This window comes from Pogoniulus pusillus, chromosome 5 (genome assembly GCF_015220805.1).
Source record: "Pogoniulus pusillus isolate bPogPus1 chromosome 5, bPogPus1.pri, whole genome shotgun sequence".
Lineage (NCBI taxonomy): Eukaryota > Metazoa > Chordata > Aves > Piciformes > Lybiidae > Pogoniulus > Pogoniulus pusillus.
The window spans coordinates 14,191,413-14,209,757 of NC_087268.1; the positions used below are offsets into that span (position 1 = coordinate 14,191,413).

Genomic DNA, 18,345 nt, shown 5'->3' on the forward strand with positions numbered 1-18,345 from the left:
TCTCCTGCAAAAGTGGTCAGGCATTGGAACAGGCTGCCCAGAGAGGTGCTGGAGTCACTGTCTCTGGAGATAGTCAAGAAATGTGTGGACATGGAGCTTGGGGATGTAGGTTAGTGGCTGTGGGGGTGTTAGGTTGATGGTTGGAGTGGATGGTACTTGAGGTCTTTTCCAACCTTAACAATGCTACCATTCTTGATGGTGAATGTGAAGTGCTGAGGCTGTGCAGTTCTGTCTGTGTGACTACATCTGGCCACGCAAACTAAAAGGTGTGGCAGCACAGAGCTCCAGGAAGAGGGAAATCAAAGTAGTTTGGGTAAAAAGCACTGTAAAAAATGTCCTCTCTGATGTATGGAATCCCCAGGATAGCTGTCTACTGATCTCCCCAGGGAGACTTTGCCCTCCTTTACTGAAACACTGAATACTAGACTGGAGAAACCCCCAGAGAACGTGTTGCAGAAATAGCCTGCAACAAACGAACTAGTGTATGGGGAGTCAGATAAGCTGCCTTACCAACCCTCACTGGTCAGAAACTGCTTCCAACTGGCCTGGTATTAGCAGGGTTGTGCTGCATTGCTCCAGTTGCACAGAGAGAATCCTCATTTTACTGCAGTGTTTTAGCAGTTCCAAAGTTTGAACTTTATTATTTGTGCTGAATTTTTGGCCCTTGCTTAAGTTTGTTACTGCATAATAACACCAGGCTACTTCTTTCTCCTCTTCCCAAAAGTCAATGAAATGCTACTAAAGCTGCTAGGAGATCAGCAGGGCGTAGCAGTGTGTGTGTGGGTATTTCCCTATATTGCTTCAGCAGCAGGCAAGAAAAGAGAGGGAGTGTGGCTGGCTGAATTTTCTCATAGGAATCCTATTCAAAAAGGCAGACTTCTTGTTCATACTTGGGACGTCCAGACTCAGGACAATTTGCCGTAGTTTGCCGTGTGCCATAGAATCACAGAATTGTTTTGACTGGAAAAGATGCCTAAGATTGTGTCCAGCTGTCAATTTCACACCACCATGTCCCAAAGCTCCATGTCCACACTTTCCTTGAATACCTCCAGGGGCAGTGACTCCACTGCCTCCCTGAGCAGCCTGTTCCAATGCCTGACCACTGTTTCCATAAAGAAATTTCTCCTAATATCCAATCTAAACCTGACACATTTTTAGTCTGTTTCCTCCTCTCCTATCATCTGATGCTGGGGAGAAGAGACCAAATCCCATCCAAGATGCCTACTCTCTCTTGTCTTGCATGGTGTCGAAGCAATATAGGGAAACATCCTACACGCTGCTGTGCCCTGCTAAGATATATCTGATTTCCTAGCAGCTTTAATAGCATTTAGTTGACCTTTGGGACCACTACAACTTCCATCAGGTAGTTGTAGGGAACAATGAGATCTCCCCTTAGCCTCTCCTCCTCCAGGCCTAACAGTTCCAGTTTCCTCATCTGCTCTTCCTAAGACCTGTTCTCTAGACCCTTCACCAGCTTTGTTGCCCTTCTCTGGATCCATTCCAGCACCTTAATGAAGGCACAAACTGTAACGAGGGCCCAAAACTGAACACAGTACTCAAGGTGCAAGCTCAGACAGGCTGAATACTGGAGGGCAATGACTTCCCTACCCCTGCTGGCCACACTAATTCTTGATCCAAGTCAGAATGCTGTTTGCCTTCTTGGCCACCTGAGCACATTGCTGGCTCATGTTCAGACAGCTGCCAACCCACACCCCCAGGTCCTTTTCTGCCAGTCACCTTTCCAGCCACTCTGTCATCAGCATTTAGTTTAGATGACTCCTCTCTATTGAGTTGATTTTAAATACATTCTGCTGCTCCATGACCTTGGAGTCAATCCAGGCTATTGCAGCCATGGCAGAAATCAGTGTAGTTTCTGAGTTGGTTCAGCTGAGAATTATCTGCCTACCACTAGCTGCTCTCTAGAAAAGACCACTCAATTCCTCTGCCAGACAGGGATCTCTGGGCACTGTGGGCACTCCCCGGGGAGACAACAAGGAACAAAACATTGCAGAAAAGCACATTTCAATCTGCCTGCTTATCATGAGAGCAAGAATGGCACGAGAAGCATTGTGAGCTACCCCACATGACTGAGGTTGCCAGCTCCCCCACTCTGAGTGCAACCACAATTCCTGCCCCTCTTGCTAGGACAATTGTCCTGGTCTACCTAGAGTCTACCACTCTAGGAGCTGGACCCCACTTTCAGCTGCTGATGTCATGGGGGCATCTGTGCAACTTTGGCAGTTTATATGCCTTGGCCAAGACTCTCAGTATCACAGCAGGTGTGCAGGACCTCCCAGTGTCTATCCTTGTGCTTCTTGCATTACTGGCCCTTCTGTTGTCCTGTCCTGAGGAGGCTGTGGGAACTGCTGGATAAAATCTGCATCATTTCAGTAGGAAGAGCCAGAAATTTTGAAACATAATCAAACAGTGTCAGAGACTGTGTTCCTGAAAATGCATTGCCTGTCTCTTTCATTCATCTTGGATTTCCATGCAGAATAACTCCAGAAATTCTGCCTTATTAAGGCCTACCAGAGCTTTATAGCAAAGCTCATTAAGGTCTATCAGAGGAAAGCATGCTTCACTGCTGGCTAATGACAGTATTTTGGTTCAGCTATAGGGGAAGATGGTTGTGTGCTGGGATTCTACTCTTGGCTCCATAGTTCAAGATGCCTTCTGCTATGCCTTGGAGAAGAGCAGAATTAAAAGGACTCCCTCCCTTCCCATTGAAGTCCAATCAAGCATTCAGGAAAATCACCACATCTAGGGCAAGTTAGCCTGCTTTGCCTCACAGCCATACGTGGATCCTATCATAATCAGTAGCTCATTTTATCTTTGGTTCATGGTTGGAGCTGTACCATATGTAGGAGTCATAGAATCATAGAATCAACCAGGCTGGAAGAGACCTCCAAGATCATCCAGTCCAACCTAGCACCCAGCCCTAGCCAGTCAACTAGACCATGGCACTAAGTGTCTCAGCCAGGCTTTGCTTCAACACCTCCAGGGACGGTGCCTCCACCACCTCCCTGGGCAGCCCATTCCAATGCCAATCACTCTCTCTGGGAGGAACTTCCTCCTAACATCCAGTCTAGACCTCCCCTGGCACAACTTGAGACTGTGTCCCCTTGTTCTGTTGCTGGTTATCTGGCAGAAGAGACCAACCTCCACCTGGCTACAGCCTCCCTTCAGGCAGTTGTAGACAGCAATGAGGTCAGCCCTGAGCCTCCTCTTCTCCAGGCTAAACACCCCCAGCTCCCTCAGCCTCTCCTCATAAGGTTTGTGTTCCAGGCCCCTCACCAGCTTTGTTGCCCTTCTCTGGACATGTTCCAGCACCTCAACATCTTTCTTGAACTGAGGAGGCCAGAACTGGACACAGCACTCAAGGTGTGGCCTGACCAGTGCTGAGTACAGGGGAAGAATAACCTCCCTTGTCCTACTGGCCACATTGTTCCTGATGCAGGCCAGGATGCCATTGGCTCTCCTGGCCACCTGGGCACACTGCTGGCTCATCTTCAGCTACTATCTTTCAGTACCCCCAGGTCGCTTTCCTCCTGGCTGCTCTCCAGCCACTCTGTCCCCAGCCTATAGCACTGCTTGGGGTTGTTGTGGCCAAAGTGCAGAACCCTGCACTTGGCCTTGTTAAATCTCATCCCATTGGCCTCTGCCCACCCATCCAGCCTGTCCAGGTCCCTCTGCAGGGCTCTCTTACCCTCCAGCAGATCAACACCTGCTCCTAGCTTGGTGTCATCTGCAAACTTACTGATGCTGGACTCAATCCCCTCGTCCAGATCATCAATAAAGATATTGAGCAGGACTGGGCCCAGCACTGATCCTTGGGGAACACCACTAGTGACAGCTGCCACCACTCTCTGGGCTCTGCCATCCAGCCAGTTCTTGATCCAGCACAGAGTGAATCTGTCCAAACCATGAGCTGCCATCTTGGCTAGGAGCTTCTTGTGGCAGACAGTGTCAAAGGCTTTGCTGAAGTCCAAGTAGACTACATCCACAGCCTTCCCCACATTCACCAGGCAGTAACCTGATCATAAAAGGAGATCAGGTTGGTGAGACAGGACCTGCCCTTCCTAAATGCATGCTGGCTGGGCCTGATCCCTTGGCCGTTCTGTAGGTGCTTTGTGATGGCACCCAAGATGACCTGTTCCATGATCTTGCCTGGCACTGAGGTCAGTCTGACAGGTCTGTAGTTTTCTGGCTCCTTAAGTAGTATCTCGTTCATCTGTTCAGTATCAGGGAAAGAAAGTCCACAGATGTTTATGCTGAGTAGGGGCTAGCAGGTACAGAGACCGAGGGCAGGGGGATGCCCCTGCAGGCATTTTCCTTTTGGAAAATCAACAGTCAGAATATAAGAAGTCCAAAAGCAGAGCCTGTAATAAAGATGATCCAGGATATGAAGTTGCCCACATCTTAAAGATGATCCATATTTAAGTGCTGCTTAGGATCATGTTTGAAAGCTAAAGAGCTGAACAGGAAAGGAAGGTAGGAATGCAAATGCAAGTCTGCCATCTGATGGCATCAAATAGAGCAGGCCAAATGTGTGAATGGTGACAGTAAGGAAAGTTTCACATCCCAGTTAGCATTCTCACTCATACTGAATGTGAGTGTGAGGATGCTAATCCTTGCAAACTAAACATTGGCATTGGACCATCGGTATTGATAAGGTGACAGCATAGCCCATGGTGTGATTTTTGAACACACCAACTCTGCCCCAGACAGCTTGCAGACACAGCCAGTCTCTTCTGGAGAGTAAGAATTGATCCACGTGAACATGAGGTGTGTGATGTTCATGGACTTTGGGACCAGAGAGCAGTCCCTGGAACATTTTATTTGCTGGTATAATGTAACCTGATAGCCCACCAGAGAAGCCAGGAGCTATTCAGGGACCCAACATTCCTCTGTAAATGACCAGTGGAGATACAGTGATGCTAGGGAGTTAAGGCAAGTGCCAGCATTGAGGTATGTGCTACAGAATCATAGAATTGTCCTTTAGAATTGTCCATAGAACATCTAAGTTGATTGATTCCAAATGCCAACCCAACACCACCATGGCCACTAAACCATGTCCTGAACTGCCACATCTACACAGGTTTTGAACATGTCCAGAGATGGTGACTTCACCACTTCCCTAGACAGCCCATTCCCGTGCTTGAGCACTCTTTCAGTAAATATTTTTTTCTCTGTCCCACACCACCCAGTCCTTCAGTGCTTTTTCTTTTCCTTGTCCTTTATCCTGAGTCTGGAGTGATGCTGCTTGCAGTGAAGGGGGTTCACTGCAAAATGGAGACAGGTGGCAATGGAGCAGATGATCCATTACAGTGCACTAAGACTCTTGTGCATTATTCTACTTTACAGCCCTGCAGCCCCTGTTGAACCATCACCTTCTCCTGTAAAAAGCAATCCACACAGTGCACAGACCTTAGCAGGGCTGCTGGAAGAGGCTCAAGAACGTCAGTGTACTAGCTTGTACATCTGAAATGATGAGAGTTGGTCAGCAGGAACTTGGAGACAATTGAACCTGTCCTGCTGCAATGAAGGGGGTATGATGTCTTGGACTGGATGAACCCAGCAGTAATATCTCTCAAGCTTGAGAGGCACTCCTTTTGTTTGCCTTGTCCCTCCTGGCTGCTTCTGCCTTCCCTTCAGTGTTGATCTTCTGACTAGTTCATTGCTGTGGGCTCCTAGCATTTATTTTAACTTCTCTTGTGAATGAAGGTGTCTGATTGACAGGTGGACCCAGCCTCCACTTGCACTCATTGCTTCCCCTCAGGGCGGCTTTCCTTTTGAAAGGAGAGCCCAGAAAACTGGAGAGATGTGACAACTGCCTGGATGAAGGCTTCCATTGTTGAAGGCTAGAAACATTTTTCTAGATCTCTGCTCAGTGTAAGACAAGTTTGAGTTAGAGGTTTTCAATTTTTTTGTCTCTGAGTCTTTCAGCCTTCAAATGTGTGTAAAGTTTTCTCTTTGTAATCTCTTTAAGTCTTGACTTGGAAGATCCATGCTGGCAATCCAGGGGACAAGAAGTCAGCAGGAGTTGTCAGAGCCAGTGCATAGGGTTCAGTAAAAAGGTGCCTGATTTAGCTGGTAAGCCCAGAGCACCTAATGAAATAAACAGTGGTTGCCTGCCGCCCCAGCAGCGAGCTAGGCAGCTCCTTCCAGTTGCACTTACTTTCTGATGGGACTGCAGGTGTTTTGGGAAAGCTACATGCTTGCCTGCTAGGCCTGGACCCTGGCACATTCTTTCTGTGCTGCAGAAATGCCAGGGACTTTGATACTTGGGTCACTCTAGGGAGAGAGAAGCCTGAAGCTACGCAGCCCTTCATGCAATGGCTGGGTACGTGTGCAGGACGCTTTAGATGACGGCTGGCTAACCCTGGACCATCTCTTTCTCCACTAGATGCTGTAGAAGAAACCAAACCTACTGAAAGTGCCCAGCAGGAAGAGGTGAAAGAAGAAGAGAGCAAGGCGGACCAAGAAAATGCCTGAACATTAAGAAATTACTCCCCACTGCCCCTCCCTCCCTCCCCCTATCCTTTATCCTTCCTTCCCGACCCCAATCTCCATCTCCCCCTTTTCCCGCTCACATCTGTGAGCCCGTCCATCCCTCTCCCATTCCCTCTTACAAAAACCCTTTTTCTCTCTGTGTGGCAAACATTTAAAGAAAAGAAAAGAAAAGAAGACAAAAAAAAAAAAACAAAAAAAAAAAAAAAAAAAAAAGCAGGAAAAAATCCCAGTCAAACAGTGTGGCTTAAACATTTCTTTGTTTCTTGGTGTTGTTATGGCGAGTTTTTGGTAATGATGATCCAATCATTTTGGGAAACTTCTTGCACTGTATCAGAGTTCTTTGACCTGGCGCGTGCGTGTGTCTGTCTGCCCACTGTGAGCGCTCTCTCCTCCCTCTCTCCCTCCCTCCCTCCTCTCTCTCTCTCTCTCTCTCTCTCTTCTCCAAGCGTGTGTGTGTGTATGCAATGTTACGTTCATCTGAGGAGTCCAAACTTACCAAGTGAGTTAAAGCAAAATAAGAAAGGGATTAAAAAAAAACCCAACCCCAAAACAACCAACAAAAACCAAACCCAAAACATTCCTTTTCTTCCTTTTTCAATGTGGTGGAAGGAGCAAAAGGGAAAGAAAAAGCAAAGAGGGAAAAAAAAAAAAAAAGAGAGACCAAAAGAAACAAATCCAAATCCAACAAACAAAATGTATTCTAAATGCCAGTTTGTTTTCAGCACTAAACTGACAACAAGCAAAAAAAAAGAGGGGGGAAAAAAAGAAGTGCCAATTAGCATCATTCTTGGCTCCAGGCTCCTTTTTCAAACTGAAGGATGCTACGTTCATCCGAGGAGTCCAAACTTACCAAGTGAGTTAAAGCAAAAAAAAAGAGAAAGGGATAAAAAAACCAAACAAACAACCAACAAAACCCAAAACAATTCCTTTTCTTCCTTTTTCAATGTGGTGGAATGAACAAAAGGGGAAAGAAAAACCGAAACAAAATCAAATCCAACAAACAAAATGAATGCTAAACCCCAGTTTGTTTTCAGAACTAAACCGACAACAACCAAAAAAAGAGGGGGAAAAAAAAGCAGTGCCAATTAGCATAATTCTTGGCTCCAGGCTCCTTTTTCAAACTGAACAATAATTATAATAAATGAGAATAATGATCATTAATACCACCGTGTCGCATTTCTATGCTGCCATAGTTACTCCTGGCCTGTGGTCTTTGGTGGGCCACTTCTTGTGTGGCCCTGCTGTGCTCCTTGGCCACCAGTCGGTGACCAATGGCTTTCCCTGGGACTTCTATGGGGACTTTTAAAGGAAGCAGGCTTGGATTTTTGAATGAAGCGTTAGCACTAACATAAATAATCTAACGTAATCAGTTTTAGGAAAGAACAAAATAAGTGGCCCTCTAGGCCCTGTTTTGGAGCAGCATGATGAGCCAGCAGAGGGACCCTTAGAGTCCGCACTGAAGGCCTGAGCCCTGCTGAGGTGCACTGAGAGGACAGGGTCCTGGGGCCTGAGCTCCACCTGGATGATGCTCACACTGTTGGGCTGAAGTTGGAGAAGTCATTAGGAAGCATAGTGTGGCCCTCCAAAAATGTTGTGTTTGGCCACATGAGTTGGGCCAAGGCATTGAATAGCTAGGCACAAGGGCAGGACAAGGTCTGGTGATGTAGAAGCCAGTCAATGGCACTTTGAGAAATACCTCATTCTTGCTCCATGGTGAAGCTCAGGATGGTTCACTCAGCTCTAACGAGGCCCAAGGCTTTTAGCTGTCATTTATGGCTTTCCAGCCGCTGGCTAAAGGCATGGCATAGGCTTGACATCGTGGGCAGAGCACCACCTCATCAATCTCCACTACTGCTTTCCATGGGGTGCAGGATGTTCCCTGATGTGCTCCAACCGCACGCTTGCTAGACCCAGCTTGTCCCACTGGAGGACTGGCAGATGTCCAGCTCTGAGCCTGAACAGCTGTCAGGGTCTGCTGCTCTGTTTGTGAGCTGCAAAAGTGAAGAGTCAAAATGTGTTCAGTCATAACTGGGCTTTTTTGAAAGCCCAGTTACTGATCTTTCACGTCCCTGATTGTTTTCATGTGCTTTCCCACCAGCCTGTGCATGGTTTCCTGGCCGCATGGACAATGACAGCCAGCACACCCTGCAGGATACATTGCGGTACATTGCTGCAGGACCACAATTAAATCGGCCTTACAGCAGTAAACACCAAAACGAAGGGTCTGCTGACAGCCCTAATGTGGCTGAGACTTGGAGTGGAAGCCCTGCTGGCCTTCAAAGGGCTGGCTGTCCCTCACTGCCCTTTATTCTCTTCCATCTCTTTGTTGGAAATAGGGAGAAAAGATGATGCTGTCCCCTCAGAGATGATTGGTTTGAACGTAGCCCGCTTGCTGGAAGTGCCATCAAAACACATCAGGATTCATTTCCATGTGCTTCCTGGCTTTGTGTAGAAACGAGAGAGAGCGAGAGTGGGAAGGTTTTGAAAAAGAGAGGGAGAGAGTGGGAGAGAGATTGGACAGAGGTTTTTAAAAGCAGGGATTAGCGAGAGGAGAAGGGGAAAGATTTTCGAGTGGATAGATGCATGATAGGGAGAGAGAGGGGAGTATAGCTAGAGTAAGAAAGATTAGAGTGAATAAGATGAGAGAGAGACAGGAAGAAATTAGATAATATGGAGCAATAGACGATTGATAGAGATAGTGAAACATAGCTAGCTAAAGTAGATTAGACAGACTCAATAGGTAGAAAGATGGGCTGACTGACAGATAGGTATTGTGTCATACTTCATAAACAATATATATGCTAATATTCCCATGTCATGATGGGTGGTAAACCCTGAGACACCTTCCAGCCTGACCTCAATTCAGCAAATGTAGCGCGGACATCAGGCATTGCTTGGACCGTATGTCAGGTCTCACCCACCCTGCCCTTTTCTGCTGTGGAAGTGGCAGGGGGGTGGATGGTGTTTGGGGAGGGAGAGCGCTCTGATGGACACGGTGGGGCTGAGGCGTGGGGAGGAGAGATGTAGAGTATGTTTGCTGTTTGTAGCACACAAGATGCCCAGCCCAGCTGGCCAACGTTGCAGGCACCTCATATCTCGAGCACCGAGTCGAGAGAACTGAGGTTCAGCTCTCAGGATTTGTGGGAGAAGTGTTTGGGAGGAGGCAGGAAGGCGAGAGCACGGTTTTTGTTTAGCCTCATCTCCAGTCATGACCGTTTACAACAGTCTTCTTAAGGACTGCCATGTGTGTTTCTGCAAAGACCACGTGGTCTCTCTGCGCTTCTGACCCCACACTTTTCATCTTGCCTCCACTTTACTATTACTATTTTTAACTTTATAAAGGAAAAGAAAACTGCCTCTCATGTCTTCCTGGACAGAGGCCTTCCTCCCTCCTCAAAAAGAAAAACAAAAAAAAAACACAACCAGAAACATTTTTGTCTCCCCAGGGATGTTTTCTCTTTGTATGTCGCACGTTGCCTCCCCCTTGGCTGCCGGCTGGGGCATTGCGCGCGTTCTGTCACCGTTCCTAAGGACAGGACTTTGTCACGTTGCTTAGAGAGCAAAGGGTTGGGGTTTGGGTTTAGCTCCCCCCCACACACACACACAAAGAGAACGGGATATGTGGTTACCAACTGCAAACCTAAATAATTCGAATACTGAATCCTCTCCCTTGGTTCCAGTGTAAAACTACTGGCTGTAACCAAGCACACCCCCCCCCCAGTCTTTCTTATTGTACCGTGTCCTGATCCTGCCAGAGAGTTAGGGCAAAGAGAGCGTGAGAGAGCGAGTGCACAGACAAACCCTGCCTTGAGCAGGCAGCGGTTTCATGTGTAATACACAAGATTTGTATAAGAAGCTGGGCTGTCTTCTGCATACAGGAAGAGAGCAGAGAAAAGCGTTTGGATTTCCTTGAGTTGCCTCTTCAGGCAGTTTTTAAAAGGCTAAAAGGAAACAGTACAAAGGATGTAGCACGAGACGGAAACTGGAAGGAGAAGAAGGGTATTTGAGGAATGATTTTTCTAGCAGGATATCAAGTGAGCTGAAAGCAACACCAGAGGCAGGAGGTCCCAGAAAGTAAAGAGTGGAGCAAAGAATATGCAGCAGAATACTTGGAGCTTTTTCTACTGCTCCTGCTGCGACACCCAACAGGAATTCCCCAGGGAGAGCATGGCTAATCCTCTCTCCTTGAAGAGGATATAGTTTTTCCTGGAGGTGTCTGTGATGGTTACTTTATGTACCGAGAGGGAAGGCTATGTCAGAATGACTCACACGGAGAGTACAGTGCCTACCCTCAAGAGTGCTGTAGAAATTCAGAGTCCAACTGGGGCTTTTTCCATGCCTCTGTAGTAAGATGTGCTAGTGACCCACACCTGTGCTGAATGCTTGTATCAGCTGTAGGCCAGCTCTTGCCATTTCACCTCATCTAGACTGAACCTTGGAAAAGAATGAAACATCCCAATCTACCACCCCTCACCAATGCAGTAGATCATTAGCATGACTTTGGTCTGCTTTGCAACGCTTGTGACATCCACAGACCATCTTGCATTGATAGCATAGGAAACCCTGCAACCCTTGTAATCGTTGCATCAGCCAAGAAGCTCCACTGCGAGCCACATTCCAAAGGGAGGGGAAGGGCATCTTGCTGAGATCCCTTCAGACCCAGTGCTTTCCAGTCCCAAATCCTAAATGCAGCCCCATGAGAGGCCTTAGCTAGAAGGAACTCACCTGTGGTGACAACATAAACACCATCACTTGGGGAACATGTTGTTTTAAATTAAAAAACAACCAAAAAACCAAGAAAAGGCCATGACTGGAGGAGAGGGGTTTAGAAAGAAAGAAAAGAAGAATAAAGAGGGAGTTCCAACCCAGCTCCCCCTGCGAGTTAGTTCTTTCTTTTCTGTGGTGTCCAGATGGCAAACTAGCACTCGAGGCTCTTTTGTACTGAAAGTCTGGTGTTTGTCATAGGTGTTTTAGGAAGGCAACAGTGTGGCTGTGGTTTGCAGAGGTGGAGGGAAGGGTCTGAATGAATGTTTGTGTGGACCCCCTTGGCTAAGGCGTCTGTTTGGTGGTCACCTGCAGCTAGCTCTGCGACGCGGGGAGTGGTGGTGGGAGTCCTCTTCCAGGCCAGTGCTCAGATTCCCTGCTTTTCCGCATCGCCACATTAGCACTTTCACTGGATATTTAGAGCACCTCAGGACTGGTTCTCCTCTCGCTCACACTGGGGTAACTCAGGAGTCACTCCACTGGAACCAGTGGTGTTAATCTGGTGTGAAAATACTGCGAGAGGAGGATTCAACTCCTCGCGGGGAGGGGGGGGAATTTTCCAGGCCCCCAGTGGGGAGAAAAAAATCAATGGGAGTTACATGTCTAACTGCCACTTGTGCCTGTGAAGTCTGCCCCTAATCTACCCATATGTATATAGGGTACAGTTTTCAGAATAACCTAAGTGACATGGGAGCTTGAGAGCATGCATTTCACTGCCTTTCAAGGAGACATCAGCTCCTAAGGCCCAGATGCCAAAGGATGGTCAAACTTCTTCTCCCTGCAGTGAATTTTGGGTCCCAAGCCTAAAATTCTCTGATGCTTTCCCAAACCTGGAGCTGAAGACTGTGAGTCATTTAGGTGGTCCTGAAAGCACTACCCTCTATCCATTTTTCAGGGTGTCGATCTCAGGTCATGTGCGAGCCTGCATGCTTACCTACAATGCTTTATTACTACATTCCTCTGACGAGCAATACTTGGAAGAAGAGGTGAAGGTCGTGATTTAATAGAACAGGCTAGTGACCCCAGTGGCTCACATCTGGAGCGCCCAGCTTGAGAGACACTTCATTGGGGCCCGATCCACAGGTTCCTTGTGTACTTTGAACATCAAGATTCATGTATTACACACCCAGAACCACTGGCCACTTCCAAAAAAAAAAGGAAAAGGAAAAAAAAAAAAGAAGAAAAATCCTAGCCCAAGACCTAGACTACTCTCACAAAAGAAAATCTTAGGTGAACCGTTCATCCAATAGCTTGTTTTTCTGCTCATGCCTGTTCCCAATGAAAGAAACAAATCCCTGTGCATCACATAAGCCCTATTTTGAGGAGTTACGCTGGCATACAGCTGAAGTAGCACAGTAGTAAATCGGGGTCTGAAGAAGGTGGCTGCAGTCCAGAGAGAGTATCAAGAACTGTGATGTGTCTGGAAGCTAATAAGAGCAGAACTTGACAATTAGAGCGGCCCATTTCCGATGCTCTTGTGTGAGGATCTGGAAAGAGTCTCTCACTCATTGTAATTGTGCATTATGAATGTGTCCATCTGCAGAGATCTAATGTACACATATGTCCTGAATATTGTCCTAAGGTTGCAAGCTTAAAAAAAAAAATGAGCAGAGAACATTCCCGAGAAGTGAGAATAATACAGATGTCTGTATTTGAAAATTTGGTTCAAATAAAATCTCTCACTTATAGACACCTGTAGTTGTGTGCAATTATTTGCTCCTGGAATAAAAGTTCCTCCCTCGAGCAGGATCCCATGCTTTCATGGAAAAAAAAATCTCATTCTGTTCTCCCGTGACCTTCTCAGTAAAGTCCTGCTGTGGAAAGAAACACTTTCTACTTATCCTGGATGGGTCAAGATCTGTGTTCAAATGAAAGGGTGAAATAAAAGGCCTGGTACAATTTTAGTATCACAGTATCACAGTATTATTAGGATTGGAAGAGACCTCACAGATCATCAAGTCCAACCCTTTGCCACAGAGCTCAAGGCTAGACCATGGCACCAAGTGCCACGTCCAATCCTGCCTTGAACAGCTCCAGGGACGGCGACTCCACCACCTCCCCGGGCAGCCCATTCCAGTGTCCAATGACTCTCTCAGTGAAGAACTTTCTCCTCACCTCCAGCCTAAATTTCCCCTGGCGTAGCTTGAGGCTGTGTCCTCTCGTTCTGGTGCTAGTCTTGTTAAGTATCTATTGAGGTACAAGATTCTGGAGCCCCCAACACAAGAAGGACATGGAACTGTTGGAGTGAGTCCAGAGGAGGGCCACAAAGATGATCAGAGGGCTGCAGCAGCTCCATTATGAGGACAGGCTACAAGAGTTGGGGCTCTTCAGCCTGGAGAAGAGAAGGCTTCGAGGAGACCTTGTAGTGGCCTTCCAGTATCTGAAGGGAGCCTACAGGAAGGCTGGGGAGGGACTATTTACAAGGTCTTGTAATGACAGGACAAAGAGTAATGGGTTTAAACTGGAAGAGGGGAGATCCAAACCAGATGTTAGGAAAGGGCTCTTTACAGTGAGGGTGATGAGACACTGGCACAGGTTGCCCAGGGAGGTAGTGGCTGCTCCCTCCCTGGAGCTGTTCACGGCCAGGCTGGATGAGACCTTGAGTGACCTGTTCTAGTGGGAGGTGTTCCTTCCTGTGGCAGGGGGTTGGAACTGCATGATCCTTGAGGTCCCTGCCAACCTAAACCATTCTATGTGGGCACAATGCAAGCTGTGGTTTCCTGGTGCCAAAGTGTTAGGTATTTGTGTAGTAAGAACCAGCCATTGCTGCAGATGCTCTTCACCCAGGGAAGGGCCTGAAGCCAGGCTGAGCTGGAGAAAGCTGTCCTTTGTATCACCAAAATGTCTGTGGCAAAATGCTGGCCCTGGAATGTTCCAAGTGAAGGAGTGGTGATAGGGATCAATAAACCATCCAGCAAGTGAGCAGAAAATGGAATACATTGTTTTAGACATAGGCAGCCTCGTGCGAGTGTATCAAATCCCTCCCCAGACTGAAAGCTTCAGGAGTTCACTGGGAAACTCCAGAAGTTTTTAGACCAGCATATATATTTCAGCATCTAACAAGGCCCCCTAAGTCATCTCCCTCAGTATCAACTCTGTGCCAAGTGCTATGAAATATGAGTGAGTTGATCCTCCCCCTCTGCTCTGCTCTTGTGAGACCTCCACCTGGAGTACTGCATCCGGTTCTGGTGGCCACAGCATAAGAAAGACATGGAACTGATGGAGTGGCTTCAGAGGAGGGCCACCAAGATGATCAGAGGGCTGGAGCACCTCTAGGGGTGGGTGGGGATGGGCTATGAGAATTGGGGCTGTTCAGCTGGCAGAAAATAAGGCTCCAGAGAGACCTTATAGCAGCCTTCCAGTACATGAAAGGGACCTACAAGAAAGCCAAGAGGGACTTTTTACAAGGGTTTATGGTGATAGGATGAGAAGGAATGGATTTAAGCTTGAGGATGGTGGATTTAGGCTTGATATTAGGAAGAAATTCTTCACAGTGAGGGTGGTGAGACACTGGAACAAGGCTGCCCAGGGAGGTCATGGAAGTCCCCTCCCTGGAGGTTTTTAAGGCCAGGTTGGATGAGGCCTTGAGCAATGTGGTCTAGTGGAAATTGTCCCCACCCTTGGCAGGGGGCTCGAAACAAGATGATCTTCGAGGTGACTCCAACCCAAACCATTCTATGCACAGAGCAGCAATTGCTGCCCAAGCTGTGCCAGTCTGCTGACTTAATGCTGTGCTGTATCTGTCAGCAACTGAAGAGCAGAGCTGCCATCAAGTATTTTTATCCCATCTATTCATCCCAGAAAGCTCTGCAATCACTATTTAGAAATCACTCACAACTCATCTCCGAAATACAGCAGCTGGCTGAGCAAAGGGCCCAGGAAAATTTCTGATGAGGCTCCAAGGAACTGCCTGGGAAACAGAGCAGACCTTGGCACCTCACGTGGTTTCTGGACAAAGTGCCAATTTACAAATGAAAATGACACAATTAGATGTCTCTATTCTTGCATGTAATCATCAGTTGCCCCATGGCTTCTCCAAAAGAGGCGTGGGCTCCAGCTTGTGTGCAAACAAATACTTAGCATTCAAAATCAAGTGATTTCAATTAGCCACATGGCTGGATTGCAGGGCTCAACCCTGGCAGATTTGCTTTGCTTCAGTGGGGCAAAACACCTGAAAAGGGGCAGCCACCAGGGACCTCTTTCCAAGTCAGTGGTTGTCTTAGGGTAGCAAGGATGCCTTGTGCTCTTCTGTCTTCCATACAACAGAGGGGTGACAGGAGGATGAACCCTAATCCCACGCCACCTATATCAGCTGAAACACTCAGCCTTGAGTAAATCTCCAACAGAGACTCTCACAGTATCACAGTATCACCTAGGTTGGAAGAGACCTCACAGATCATCAAGTCCAACCCTTTACCACAGAGCTCAAGGCTAGACCATGGCACCAAGTGCCATGTCCAATCCTGCCTTGAACAGCCCCAGGGACGGCGACTCCACCACCTCCCCGGGCAGCCCATTCCAGTGTCCAATGACTCTCTCAGTGAAGAACTTTCTCCTCACCTCCAGCCTAAATTTCCCCTGGTGCAGCCTGAGGCTGTGTCCTCTCGTTCTGGTGCTGGCCACCTGAGAGAAGAGAGCAACCTCCTCCTGGCCAAAACCACCCCTCAGGTAGTTGTAGACAGCAATAAGGTCACCCTTGAGCCTCCTCTTCTCCAGGCTAAACAATCCCAGCTCCCTCAGCCTCTCCTCGTAGGGCTGTGCTCAAGGACTCTCACCAGCCTCGTTGCCCTTCTCTGGACACGCTCAAGCATCTCAATGTCCCTCCTAAACTGGGGGGCCCAGAACTGAACACAGCACTCAAGGTGTGGTCTAACCAGTGCAGAGTACAGGGGCAGAATGACCTCCCTTTCTCTAACCAGGCACAGAAAGATTGTGTGCACAATTTTCAGTGTCGTGCTCTAGTCACTGTCAGCTGGAAATAACCTTTCTGCCTGAATCTTGCAAAATGACCCATGACTCACCTTGGGTGTTCACCCCTCCCACCCCCTACTACCTCTGAAGGGGTGAACTCCCTTCAGATTGCTGCTCACATTCAGGGACTACACCAGCAGCCTTTCCCTAGCTTCTGTGAGACTGTATTTCTGACTAGCATGACCATCCCCTGCCTTAGCTCATACTAGGCTGAGGGACACCTCCTCTCCTTAGGGAAACTGCCACTGGAGCTTCAGGTTTTCCCAGTTTTTGACAGTGTCAACAACTTCACAGCAGACTTGCTAGGTCCATAGCTCTACTAAGGTCACCAGCAAAATACCAGTGTTTCTAAAAACAGCACTCACATTTCTAAGACTTCTGTCCTTTACCCAGCAGGCAGCAAGAAGCACCATGTCATGGGCACGTATGGTTTAGTATCATGGAGTAGAACCATGGCATCAGCCAGGGGTTGGAAGGGACCACAAGGATCATCTAGTTCCAACCCCCCCTGCCATGCCCAGGGACACCCTACCCTAGAGCAGGCTGCCCACAGCCTCATCCAGCCTGGCCTTAAACACCTCCAGGGATGTGGCCTCAAACACGTCCCTGGACAACCCATGCCACCCTCTCACCACTCTCATGATGAACAACTCCCTCCTCACATCCACTCTGAATCTCCCCACCTCCAGCTTTGCTCCATTCCCCCTAGTCCTGTCACTCCCTGAGAGCCTCAAAAGTCCCTTCCCAGCTTTTTTGTAGGCCCCTTTCAGATACTGGAAGGCCACAAGAAGGTCACTTCGGAGCCTCCTCTTCTCCAGACTGAACATCCCCAACTCTTTCAGTCTGTGCTCACAGCAGAGCTGCTCCAGCCCTCTGAGCATCCCAGTGACCCTTCTCTGGACAAGCTCCAGCATCTCCACATCCCTCTTGTAATGGGGGCTCCAGAACTGGATGCAGTACTCCAGGTGGGGTCTCAGCAGCGTGGAGTGGAGAGGGAGAATCACCTCCCTTGACCTGCTGGCCGCACTTCTCCTGATGCAGCCCAGGATCTGGTTGGCCCTCCGGGCTGCTCTGATCTGTTGTTTCTTGATCTGCTCCACTTAGCCCTGTTTGACCACTGAATATGTAGCTGGCATCCAGTCTGACAGGGGCTGCTGCCCTCTGAGGAGCACAGAATGATAAAGGTTGAAAGTGCCCTATAGAGATCATCAAGTCCAGCTCCCCTTCCCCAGGAGGTTCACCTAGACCAAAGAAGAACTTGTCCAGGTGGGTTTTGAAAAGACTGCACAATCTCTCTGGGAAGCCTGTTCCAGTGATCCAACGCCCTCACATTACAGAAGTTTTTCCTCAAGTTCAAGTAGAACTTTCTATGCTCCAGTTTGTGTCCATTGTCCCTTGTCCTATCACTGGGCACCACTGAAAAGAGACTGACCCCTTCTTCTTGACACTCACCCTTAGGGTATTTGTAAACACTGATTAGATGCCCTCTCTGCCTTCTCCTCTCCAGGTTAAAGAGCCCCAGGTCTCTCAACATTTCTTCATGAGAGATAGCCCTCCACTGGACTCTCTCCAGTAGTCTCTCTTGAACTGGGGAGCCCAGAGCTGGACAGAACACTCTAGGTGAGGCCTCTCTAGGGCACAGTGGAGGGGCAGGAGAACTTCCCTCAGTCTGCTAGTCACAGAAAAAGCCAGGTAAAAGAGTTAGGCACTTCTGCACAGAAGATCACTTTTGTTTGTTAAAAAAGGAATTGTTTTTCTCCATGTAGGGCTACTTTTGTTGATTAAAGAGGAAATAATTGTCATGTAGCTTGGCATGGAACAGTGAACACGAATAATAGAAGAGACAAGGAAGGAAAAGCCTATTTCTCTCAGAGAAATGCTGCTGGTTATGTAGCTGAGAGGCAGGGCTTAGAGAAGGGTGATAGCTTGCAGAAGACAGATGGCTTTAGCTGCAGGAACAGGCTTGGGGTACTTCAGCCTCTGTAAAAGCACCCATCTGCAACCCAGACTACAAGTTGGTTGCAGGTGGAAAGGCACTGCTTGGTGCTTAATTTAATTACGGTAGTTGAGGCTTGAGGGGACTCTGAGCAACCTCAT

General features: G+C 48.1%; 1 protein-coding gene across 1 annotated transcript in view; it reads left to right on the forward strand.

Annotated features, from left to right (window-relative positions):
- The window catches only part of GAP43 (growth associated protein 43), an 87,049-nt gene extending 74,080 nt beyond the window's left edge, over positions 1 to 12,969 (forward strand). The window contains exon 3 of the mRNA XM_064143285.1: positions 6,407 to 12,969. Coding sequence (XP_063999355.1) covers positions 6,407 to 6,495 — 89 coding nt within the window. The 3' untranslated portion in view covers positions 6,496 to 12,969. The remainder of the gene's footprint in view (positions 1 to 6,406) is intronic.
- Positions 12,970 to 18,345: the final 5,376 nt, after the last annotated feature.